General features: G+C 34.0%; 1 protein-coding gene across 2 annotated transcripts in view; it reads left to right on the top strand.

The window, feature by feature from the left end:
• The window catches only part of ICE2 (interactor of little elongation complex ELL subunit 2), a 60,984-nt gene extending 48,790 nt beyond the window's left edge, over positions 1-12,194 (top strand). For both annotated transcript variants that reach the window (XM_043920413.1, XM_043920412.1), the window contains exons 13-16: positions 4,038-4,122; positions 5,590-5,640; positions 8,095-8,353; positions 10,044-12,194. In XM_043920413.1, coding sequence (XP_043776348.1) covers positions 4,038-4,122; positions 5,590-5,640; positions 8,095-8,353; positions 10,044-10,166 — 518 coding nt within the window. In that variant the 3' untranslated portion in view covers positions 10,167-12,194. The remainder of the gene's footprint in view (positions 1-4,037; positions 4,123-5,589; positions 5,641-8,094; positions 8,354-10,043) is intronic.
• Positions 12,195-12,496: the final 302 nt, after the last annotated feature.

Below are 12,496 nucleotides of genomic sequence, written 5' to 3'. Positions count from 1 at the left end.
TTGGCCCTGACCCTAGGAGTGTCTGATTCAATAGGCCTGGATTGGAACCTAAAACTTAGCATTTGTAGTATGTTCTCAGGTGGTGCTAATGCTGCTAGTCCAGGGACCACACCTTGAATACCTTTCCTATAGCTCCTAGTCTCCTTTTCAGGTAAATAAAAATACTTGTTTTTTGGGGTACTCTTTTGCCCCCTGCTGATGCCTATGTCAGAAGCTTTCTCTATCTCCTTTATACTTTAATAAAACTTTATTATACACACACACAAAAAATACTTGTTTTTTGTTTGCCTGCTTTGCTATGAACATGTTCTTCTCCTTTAGATTGCTGTGGTCTTTTTTCCCTCTTGCCCCAAACACTAATATGTACTCCCTAAAGAAAATTCCCAAAGTCATCTTACCACGACTTCTGTATCTACTTTTCAGTTATCTAATGTATATCAATTCTGCATAGTCAACATACAAGCAGTCCTTCTTTTGTGCTATTCTGATATCCACAAAGGTCAGTTACAAAGGTATATTAACTGTAATTGTGTAAACTACCAGCTTTACTGCTGACTCTTCAGTCCACAGATCACTACATAAATAACAGACATGCATCATGACCAGTCACCAGTCATATCACTCCTTTAAGAGTCTGTTAATGTTTTTGGTCATTGTGTACCTGTTACTGAGTTTGTGCATAGAAAGCAAAATGTCTAGTTGTGTTCCCTCCTTGTCTCCCAGTGATAAACTCACATGATGTTTTTTGTAAAATTGGGCAATCAGAAGAGGGAATTGGCCAACAAAGATTAAAGCACAGTAAAGAAACAGAAGACCGTACTGCTAAAAATGGAATTTGAATTGTATATAAATGGAGTTAATAGAAGAAATAACTGGCAGTAGAAATGTTGACAGTGCTGAGGTTTAAGAGACAAGATAAGCCACCAGAGGAACTTAGTGAAAGTGAACTGACTCACATAAATAAGGAAAGTGCTTGTGGCGTAAAGGATGAAGAAATGACCCTGGCACAGTGTTTTACATTGAAGGAACTCTTTGAGATATTTCATGACCTTAAAAGTTGTGAAGTGTGACCATCCTCCACAGCATAGAAAAGGTGCTTGCTCCCTCTCATAAGTTGTAACAGGAGAAGGTGACAAGCACTATTCAGACTACTCTTAATGAGTTTTTTATAATAAAATAACACTTTAAATCTCAGTGTTTGCAATTTGTAGTCTACTAAATAAAGATTACTTTTTACTGTCTTCATTTCTCCATGCATTTATAACTGATTGGGAATTTGTAATGTTTTGACTAAAAAACCTTAAAGGTAATGGAACAATTGTAATTTTTCCCATTGATTATTAAAATTGCTTGCATAGTTTTGGCTTATGCATGATTATTTTTATCATCCCCTACTGCATGTAGAGTAGGGACTGCCTGTATATGTATGTGTGTGTGTGTATGTGTATGTATGAATTCATGCATGTATGTAAAGCCCCGATTTGTACTATCTAACCTTCCCAACCTTGACACAGTTAAAAAAGTATTTGGATACCATACTGTGATATGCAAAAGAGTCTACAGGGGTTAATGGCCAGGAAGCTATTGCCCCAAAGACTGAGGAGATAAACATCTGAATTCATTTGAGGCCCAGAGGTTAAAATGTTCCAATGTTGAGAGAATTGAAGCCCTCATAGAACTTGGTACAGTATTCTCTGTATGTTTTTGACTAACTGCATTTGACATATACTGTAATACATACTTTTCATTGAGATTGCTTTAAAAAGGTAAGAACTGTGAGTTTCCTCAAAGACACACTTAGTAAATGTCTAAACTGTTTTATTGTAGTTAATATTTATTGCCTTTTGGCAGTCTTTAAACCATTAAACTGTGTTCTTTTTATTAGAAACATCACTGTGTAATGAGTGTTAGAAATGCAGAGGTGGAAACTGAAATTTGGCACAGGAAAGAACAAGTAGGCATGGGGAAAGATTTGTTGTCTTAGAAGAAAAGTATCTGGTAAAAATGTTTCTAATTCTTTTTTATAAGCACAAAGCAGATGAAATGAAAGGGGGCAAGATAAAATATGAGATATTAAGTATTTGCAGTTTTTTTGCATTATGATTGATGTCAACTATCCAGGTCATGTGTTTTGATAACCAAATTTTGGAAGCTAAAAAAAATTAAAGTGATATTATTTTCAGCATTGCTAAGTCACTTCAGTCATGTCCGACCCTGTGCGACCCCATAGACGGCAGCCCACCAGGCTCCCCCGTCCCTGGGATTCTCAAGGCAAGAACACTGGAATGGGTTGCCCTTTCCTCCTCCAATGCGTGAAAGTGAAGTTGCTCAGTCGTGTCCGACTCTTACCGATCCCATGGACTGCAGCCTACCAGGCTCCTCTGTCCATGGGATTTTCCAGGCAAGAGTACTGGAGCGGGGTGCCCTTGCCTTCTCCGATTTTCAGCATTAGTGAGTATTATACTCTTATGCAATTGATGTTTTTGACTGGTGTAATAACATGGGTTTTGTATTAATGTGATTATATAACATTTAATATTTTGTATCACTTCCCTGGAACGTTCCAAGGCCTCAGTGTTGTGTCTCAACCTGTTTTGTTGGAGAACATGTGCAAGTGTAATCATGAAAGTTTGCTGTTTTGTTTCTTTGAATTCTAGAATTAGGTCATGTTTATAAGAAAGTAAGACTTGGAGCAGACTCTTTTGATTTTTTTTTTTTAACTGTAGGAAATCTTATCATATGCTTTAATTAAAAAGTAAGCCAGATTTTTTGAGGTTTATTGAGGTAAAACTAATAACATTTTAAGATATTTAAATAATACATCATAATGATTTGCTATATGTATATATTGTAAAAGAATTCCTCTCATCTAGTTAAATTAACAAATCCATCACCTTCAGGTATATATATATTTTTTTGATGGGAACATTTGAGTTCTACTCTTACCAAATTTCAGTTATATGGTATATTATTATCAACTAGAGTCACTGTGTTATACATTAGATCCTCAGACCTTATTCATCTTGTAGCTGAAGGTTTGTACCCTTTTAGCCCCCAACCCCTGAGAACCACTTTTCTACTTCTTTCTATGAGTTTGACTTTTATTCCCCCAGATTCCTCATATAAGTTATCATGCAGTATTCATCTTTCTCTTTCTGACTTATTTCACTTAGCATAGTGTCCTCAATGTCCTTTATGTTGTTGCAAATAGCAGTATTTCCTTTTTTCTCATGGATGAATAATATTGCATTATTTGTGTGTGTATCACACCTTTATCCTTTCATCTGTTGGTGGACACTTCGGTTATGAACATCTTGGCTATTGTGAATAATTGAGCCAAGTTTTTACCTTAACCAAATCTGTCTGAGAAATGTATTTATCATACCCAAACTATAAATTTTATTTTATCTGCTTGCTTTTATAATATTACAGTATGTGCATACATGAATGCTAAGTCGCTTCAGTCATGGCTCTTTGCGACCCTGTGGACTATAGGCCGCCAGGTTCTTCTGTCCATGGGATTCTCCAGGCAGGAATACTGGAGTGGGTTGCCATGCCCTGCTCCAGCGGATGTTCCTGACCCGGGGATCAAACCCACATCTCCTATGGCGCCTGCATTCCAGGCAGATTCTTTACTGCTGAGCCACCGGGAAGCCCAGCACCACCTGGGAAGCTCTCTAAAAACTTAATTTCCATAAAAATGCAAGTTTAATAGAAATTAGAAACCACTGTTTTAACAGTTGTTGTTCTTAAATTGTAGACTTAGAGATGATTTTTTTGATGTGTATAACCTTTTCTATGTTCAGCAAATATTTTAGAATTAATACATATTCCTTTATAATCTGACTTCTGGTGTTACTTTAAAATATAGTTTTACTTAATAAGCTTAATAAAATGTCTATTTCTCTTTTTAGAATATAAAGTTCCTTTTATAATTATGACAATTGTGTAAAAAATCTTTAAAAAATTGGATAACTTAGCTTTTTTTATTTTTAAATACAGCAATTGTTCTTTTTAAGTTTGATCTTTTATTTTAGGACATATTGATGCATTTACATCAAAGCTTTTCCTGCTTGAAGAAATTACCTCAGAAGAATTGAAAGAAAAACTTTCAGCACTCAAGTAAGAAATTTTGTGGTAGGAAATTTAAAAGCTTGTTAATATGATCATTAATTTTTCTTTATCACTAAATATTGGTTTAAATTATTTATTTTCAAGACTTTCATCCTTTTATAAATTGAGGCTTTCCTTGACCTGGTTTATGATCCATTTCACATTAATCATTTCCATCTCCAAATTAAATGTTCTAGTGGCACCAGTATTTCTACTTAAGACAAAGGAGGCTAAAACAATAGAGAGTCTTCCATCTTGGTGAACTATGGGCACACATATCTCACTTCTTTCCAGAGGTGGGAAAAAATAGGCCAGTCAGACTTTGAGCTCAGGGATATATACACTCATTCAGGTATTCTAACTTCTAAAAATTTGTTCTTCTACCAAATGTTACTGTACATCAGATTGAAATTAATTTGCGTCTCACAAGTTTCCAGGAAGAACTGGTGGTACCTTTAATCTCCATTTTATACATGAGGAAACTGGAACTTGGAGTGACTTTCCCCAGAGCACACAGCCGAGCTAGGATGACAGCTTTGGTAGTTAATATATTTGATTCATCTGAAAGGGTGGGAAATCGCCCTGACTTACATTAGTTCTGTAGTTCCAGCTTTGGGGCTTGTCATAGTTTTTGAAGGCTGTAGATTCAAGTTTGACTTCTTTGCTTATACTTAAACACCTGTTATAAGTATTACTTCTTTTGATGGGTAACTTTGTATTTACATACGTGAATAGAAAAGCTTTTCCATACATTTATGCACTGCCCACTCTACCTCTCCCAGTGAAAACCATTTTTAAATAAATAATCAAGGGAATGAATGTAGGTCTAGAAGAGATATTTAAATCAATATCTTACATTTCATTTCCTTTTATTCATTTAAAATACCTGACAATTTCTTTGAAATTCACCACCACCACCTCTAAAAGGCAAACTCTTCTGCAGATTAATTCTGCTAAAGACTTTTTAAACTTTTAAACTTTAAAAATTTTCAACTTATAAACTTATTAAAATGTTTATAGTTTGAGAGACTTTCCTGTCAGTCCAATGGTTAAGACTCCATGCTCCAGTGCAGGGGGGGTTGATCCCTGGTGGGGGAACTAGGATCCCATATGCTGCGTGGTACAGCCAAAAAAAAAACAAAAACATGTTTTTAAAAAACACGAACTCTAAAGGGAAATACATTTCTTTAAAAAAATCATAGCTTGAATATAAAATAGTGATCTCTTTACTGATCACAGCTCTGACTGACACAAGCCAAAATACTTTATGATTTTTAAGGGAAATCAGAAAATGGCAAAAATGAAGTAAATACTAAAATTCAGTCAAATTAGAAATACATTTTGATATTTGTTTTACATTATTTCATCTGTTGTTTTCTTTTGTTATTGAGACATTTCTTTTCCCAAGGAGTTAATAGTTGTTAAGAGTAAGTTTTTTTGTTCCTTAATTTTATTTGGATTTCTTCTGTTTAATAGGATTTCAAGTTTATTTAACATCCTCCAACACATTCTAAGAAAATTAAGTAGGTAAGTACTTTTTTTTTTTTTTTTTAGTACTTTTTTCATTTGAGGCATTTTTCATTGATATGTGTAATTTTCTTGGGTGAAAAAACTTTAAATACATGTTGTTAGGAATAGACAGAAAATAACCTAGAAATACAAAATTTATTCTGTTGTGTCAAAGTGGAATTGTGAAAATATAAATAAGAAGGAAATATAATAGCATCTGGCTTTACTGGGCTTATAGTTAAACATTTTTTTCTGTACAGCTATTATAATGGCTTCCTATTGCCACTGTAACAAATTGTCACAAACTTAGTGGCTTCAGACAACACAGATTTGTTCTCTTATAGTTCTGCAACTCAAAGATCTGAAATTCTCTTCACTGGACTAAACTTGTGTCAGCAGGGCTGGCTTCTCCTGGAGGCTCTTAGGAGGCAGTTGTTTCCTTGCCTAATTTTCAGCTTCTAGTGGCTAATTGTATTTCTTTTTTTTTTAATTGAAATATATATAGTTAGGGTACAATATTATGTTAGTTTCAGGTGTACTAGATAGTGATTTGATATTTGTATACATTATGAAGTGATTGCAATAAGTCTAATAACCATATATCTCCATACAAAGTTGTTCCAATAGTATTTATTCTTTATGCTGTGTGTTACATCCTTGTGACTTATTTATAATTGGAGGTTTGTACCTCCTAAGCCCCCTGCACCTGTTTCTCCACACACACACTACCCCCACCCTTTTGTTTATGTATCTGTAAGTCTATCTTAATTTTGTTTGTTTCTTTTGCTTTTCAGATTCCATATATACATAAGGTCATATGGTATTTGTCTTTTTCCGACTTATTTCACATGGCACAATACCTTCTAGATACATCCATGTTGCTGCAAATGCAAGATTTCATTTTTTTATGACTGAGTAGCATTCCATTGTACTTATATCACATTTATCTGTTCATCAGTGGACACTTAACTTGCTTCTGTATCTTGGCTCTTATAAATAATACTGCAGTGAACATCGGTGTTCATGTCTTTTTGATATATGATAAATACCCAAGAGTAGAATTGCTGGATCATATGACAGTTCAATTTTCAGTTTTTTGAGATACCTCCCTACTATTTCCCATAGTGGCTGCACTAGTTTATAATCCCACCAATAGTGTACAAGGTTTCCTTTTTCTCCACATCCTTACCAACACTTATTAATTGTCTTATTGGTGATAGCCATTCTGACAGGAGTGAGGTGGCATATCATTGTGGTTTTGATTTGCATTTCCTTGATGATTAATGGTATTGGCCATCTGTATGCCTTCTTTGGAAAAATACCTATATTTCTTAGATTGTAGTCCCTTATTCCATCTTCAAAGTACATCATTCAAATTTTTGCTTTTGTTGTTACATTGTGTCTTTAATCACGTTTACAAGCCATTGATGGGTAACGTTCACAAATTCTAGAGAGGAACAATGACTTATAAGTATGATTAGTCCTTGTTTTTAATGATAGATTGTGAGGAAGAACTGATATCCTCCATAGTACCTTTGTGCTGGAAGAGTGTTAAAAAAAAAAAAAAAGGAACACACAGTATGTCAATCATATCCTTTTAGCTCTTCATGTTGTTACACTGAATTCCTTAAAGCTTTCTAAAGAGAAAGGGTTTAATGTAGATTTGACAGAACTTACTATTGTGACAGTAGAAGATCATAATTAAGGGTATGGGGCTTTTTGGTGTTTGACTGCCTTGGTTTATATGCAGGTCCTGCACTCAGAACTTGGGTAAATTACTTGCCATCTCCAATTTTTGTTTGTCTGTAATATGGAGTTAACAATTTTATCCCTTCAAGATTTGTTGTGTAGAATTTAATGACAAAAAGGACATAAACAGTGCTACAGTTAGTTCATGATAAACGTTCAATACCTATTAACTGCTTAGGTTGCTGTTATTCTCAGGGCCTCTCGTATTGTGATTGTTCCGTTGACTGTTTCTGCCACTTTATTTTAAACTTCCCAGTGTACTGTGTCACATTCGCCTTTCTATCTCTGTTCACCTGTTAGTAGACAGAAAGTAGGTACAGTGCTTGTTTAATTAAATGTCATGTATAGGAATGTATGTATATGTTCTTACATACTTATACGTCTGTGTACTTTTCGTTACGTGTTGTCCAGGAATTAGAGAATTAGACATGTGTTTCCCATTAAATTATTGAAAACTTACAAATTGACTGACATAACAATGAAAAGAAAATAATTATATATCCAAAATTTGTAATAAGAACTAAAACTAGTTGCTGAAAAGGCATGAAAATATGAAAATAGATTAGAAGATTCTTAAATCTTATATGATCATCAGAGTATTTTTAGAGATGATGTCCCATTCCCCTAATTGTTTTTTTATTTTATTAATAGATCATGATTAAGAAAGTGCTATTGAAATTGACACAGTGAATCAGTGAGTTGAGTTTTACTGTGTGGATTTAGCTTGCAGGAGGGTTCCTACTTGTTGTCTCACGCCGCAGAAGATTCTTCACTCTTGATCTACAAAACCTCTGATGGAAAAGTTACCAGGACAGCGTACAACTTGCATAAAACGCATTGTGGCCTTCCTGGTGTGCCTTCCAGCCTCTCGGTCCCCTGGGTCCCTTTAGATCCCAGCCTCTTATTACCATATCATATCCATCATGGAAGAATACCCTGCACTTTTCCACCTAAGTCACTGGGTCCCACAGCACAACAAAAGGTAGGATCTTTTCTGAAATAAAATGTTCCACTAGGTTGTTTATTCTTAATCTGTTTCACTGACTGTGCATTTCAACCTGATGTCCGTATTTGCCATGTTAATCACAGCACCATTCTAAAAACAATGTTTATTGGAAGGATAGGTAAAGTTGTATGCTCTTGTGAACCCAGTCATTTTAGCAGAACTTTCTGTTTTTTGTAAGGTTTATGCTCAACTACAGAAACTTCTATTAGCCTGCCCAGTGAGGGCATGAGCAAGGCAACCACACAGTTAAATCCCTATGTTCCTATGAAAAGCAGTTATAATTTTTTTGCAGTTTTTATGTATACTATTTTATTTCATTAAATATTTGAGGCAATTTACAGAAGAATACATAGAATAAAATTATGGTGATGCAATTAAAAATTGATAAGTAGGATATGGGAAAATATAAAAGCAAGTGTTAGTAATTAGTGACTGCAGTGCCTTATTAAAAGTACAATAAAATGTTAAGTAAATTGTGTTTTAATGCTAAGTATTTTTTATAACTCAATATTTTAGATATAGTTAATGTTACACTCTTTATAGCATCCTTCCTAGAAATAACAGTTGAATGACATTTCTCAGAAACTTTTGTAAAACCGTGGTTAGAGATACTGTTTACTGTGTAGCTCATTCTTTATATCATGTAAGAAGTTCCAGTTCGAGTTTAATTGAAGGAAAACTTTTCTCCTCTATGAGTGAATCCGACTTTTCCTTCCCTGCTGCCAAAAATCTTTGAGTCAAAGTTATTGAGGCCTCTGTTCTCAATATTTCACTCCACAACATCTATCACTTGTATATCCTGTGGATATTTTCTGTTTTTTTTTTCCTTGCTGTATTAAATTAATCTGCAAATGCCCACAGTTCCTTTGGAGAAATAGCTAGAATGCAGATATTGAGGATTATTTTGTAATTTACAGTGGTTTTATGGTTTACAAAAGTTGTTTATGTTTTTCAGTTCTCCGCTCTTATTATTGAGAGAATCCTTTTAGAAATGACAACATCTTGTACATTGTTAACTTTGGCCAAGAGAATACATAAATGTGATTAATTAGTTGGAACAAGTAAAAGAATAGACAGAATGAGTTATTGGTATTTTAAGCCATTTTAGCTACAGTTTTTGTTAGGTATTTTTCAGTTTTCCTTTCAAACTGGAGTCTTATTTTCTCTTCCTTTCACATTTATCCTTTGTATCTTTCTTCTCTTTTGGACTCATATTTTTCTTACTCTTTGTCTCTCCATTTCATAATTTCTTCCCTGTCTTTACCATCTCTGACCTTCTTATAGTTCCTTTCCCTCCCTTCTTAGTTTTCATTTCTTCTTTTCTACTGCCCTTCAATTTCATTATTGTAAGCACATTGCTCTAAAGTTCTGTCATTCCTTCCTTTCCTCATTTAACATTTCAAACTTTTCCAAATTTAACACAAAAGAGTGATTTTCCTCTTCACTCCCCTCAGATTACTCTGAACTGTCTGCCTCCCTGATTGTTATTTGAAAATGTCATACTTTAAAACTCTGTCAGATTAAAGCTTGCTTAGAAGCAGTTAAGTGGCTGGAGGCTAAAAATATATGAAGGACAATTTGCAGGGTAATTATTCCATGTGTAAACAATAGAGTTGACTGTATTGTAAACATGTTAAACTGTCCTGTTCTTTGCTGCTTCTCCTAGATTGGTGGAACAAGAATGCCTACCCGAAGCCACAGGAATTCAGTTTCTGTGGAAACGAAAAGCCTGCCTGCTCAGCAAGTTGAAAATGAAGGAGTGGCTTCAAGTAAAAGAAAAATAACTTAAAGACTGTACCATGGAAAACAAAGAAAAACCAGTTATCACAACATTTAGTTTAGAAAAATTTGAGGGAAAATATGCCTGAAAAATCTGTAGGCAACAGGAATGTTTTTGTTTTACTGTCCTTGAGAGTTCTTAGAGTGCCTTAAAAAAACACTTTGACTATTGTGAAGCAGTGTTCCAACTCAAACGGGCTAATATGCCCTTAACACCTGAGGTTTGAGGAGACTATAGATATGTTTTAGCATTATCATGGCAGGGAAATATAGAGAGAAGAAAATATTTTTATACTCGACCTTTAGCAAAAAATTGTAAGTAGGAAAATAATTTGCTCTTTCAAGAGCAATATTTATCATTATGTATTAGATTAATCCTCGAGGAGGAAATGGCAATCCATTCCAGTATTCTTGCCTGGAGGATCCCATGGACAGGAGAACCTGGCAGGCTACAGTCCATGGGGTCGCAAAGAGTCGGACATGACTTAGCAACTACACATTAGGTTAATAATTTCAGTTGTAATGGTGGTCTATTGGGGTTTGCTCAAAAGGTTAAATCTTGCTACTGTCAGAGATAATTTTGACTTATGTAAACCCTATTTCTGACCCATCTGACAGTTCTTCTATACTGATTTAAAATGATGATTGTTGCAAGTTACAAAGTTAATACTTTTAAAAACTTTGGGGAAATTCCATTGCAGAAGCCAAAAAGGAAAATTAAAAGCTCTCTGCCTATGAAAATTCACAAGGAAGTTAACAGTTTTTTGTTGGGCAATCATCAGTTTGTTTTAAACAAAAAAAGCTTGTGGTGTAACAGGATCAGAGACTGCCTCTGTCCCTTGGCACAAATCCTGGCTAGGTGTTGAAATACACTACTAAAAACAAAGAGATGAGTGTATTTTCCAGAAAAATCTCATATTTCAACTAGGAAGACTAACGTGTGATAAAACAGAAGCTCTTTTTCCTCATCTGTACTAATTAATTTAAAATTTTCAGGATCATGAAGGTGAATTTAGGAAAGGTTCAATCATTTAATGTTATCGTAACCAACTATTTGTACTTATGAAGGGATGAACTCATTTAATTTTTGTATTCCTATTCTTTAATGTGCACTAAATATGTGCATCATTTATAAAATACAAGCTTTATAATTATAAAGGCAAAGTTTGTTTTTGGAATTTTTTATGCATTTTATATTAATATAGGAAATTAGCCCCATCAACCTTCTCAACTGTTGTAAGTAGCATTTATTTTTTTTTTAAGTAGCATTTAAATACTCTTTTTACTACCAAGTTTTGTTTTGTGTTCTTTGGTTGGTTATATAATATTTTTAATTAATGACTAGTTATTAATGAACTTGTCTTATGTATATTTTAATATATAGTTTCCTCATCCTGCCATTCCCTTTTTAAAATATTGAGCTTTGTTTCAAGTGGTTATGTTTTGTTTTTTTTTTTAACTTTTGTCACATACCCACCCATATTTCCTGAAATACTCCACTTGTGATTCATTTGGCAGTGAACCATGGGAGAGGCAGGGATTCCCTAGTAATTTGCTCTTTTAGAAAAGCTAAGCAATGATTGCTTCAGACTTCTGAATGCCAGAAAGACATGGCTTTCATTTTTTTAGTATTAGTTTTTACTTAATAAAATGTGTGATAAGAGATTTTAAAATTATCTTAGCCATTTATTAGAGTAACTCTGATAATATATATAAAGCTAGTTTTTGTTTTCCACTTGTGCTTAATCAGCTTCTTTTTTCTAATGTATATTTGAACTTGTCTTGTGTTCTTTTTATTGATTTTTAGTACTGAGAATGTATAAGCAAGAAAGTGATGTTGTCAGTATGAGCAAAGATGTTTTTAAAAAAACAAAAGCAGTCAGTGTTGGCAAGGATATGATGAGCCTGCCCCACTTACATGTCTGTGGTGAAGGTATAAACATTTCACTCAGTAAATGTTTGAGTGTATCTGTGTGCCACACAACCTAAAATTGGTCCCCATGTTTACTCTCATAAAATTCTTACTCATATATCAGAATATTTGTTTATTTTACTTATTACTATCTTTCTTCTTAAATAGACTACAAGCTATGCCAAGGTGGGGCATATTTGTTTTGTTCACTTGTGTATAACATACATAATACATAGTCACTCAGTAGATAGAAGTTGAATATATGAATAGATGAATATCTCAGTATCAAAGATAGATTTTGGTTTTCCCATGAGCTAACCTTCTAGTGGAAGACACAATACTGATCTATGTGACAAGTACCCCAAAAAAGTAATATAAGGAAGTCATCTAACCAGGACTTGATAATTAAGGAAGTCTGGATAAACCTT

Source organism: Cervus elaphus, chromosome 12, assembly GCF_910594005.1.
Source record: "Cervus elaphus chromosome 12, mCerEla1.1, whole genome shotgun sequence".
Lineage (NCBI taxonomy): Eukaryota > Metazoa > Chordata > Mammalia > Artiodactyla > Cervidae > Cervus > Cervus elaphus.
Note: the sequence above shows the minus strand (reverse complement) of the source record. Positions and strands in the feature narration are given on the sequence as shown.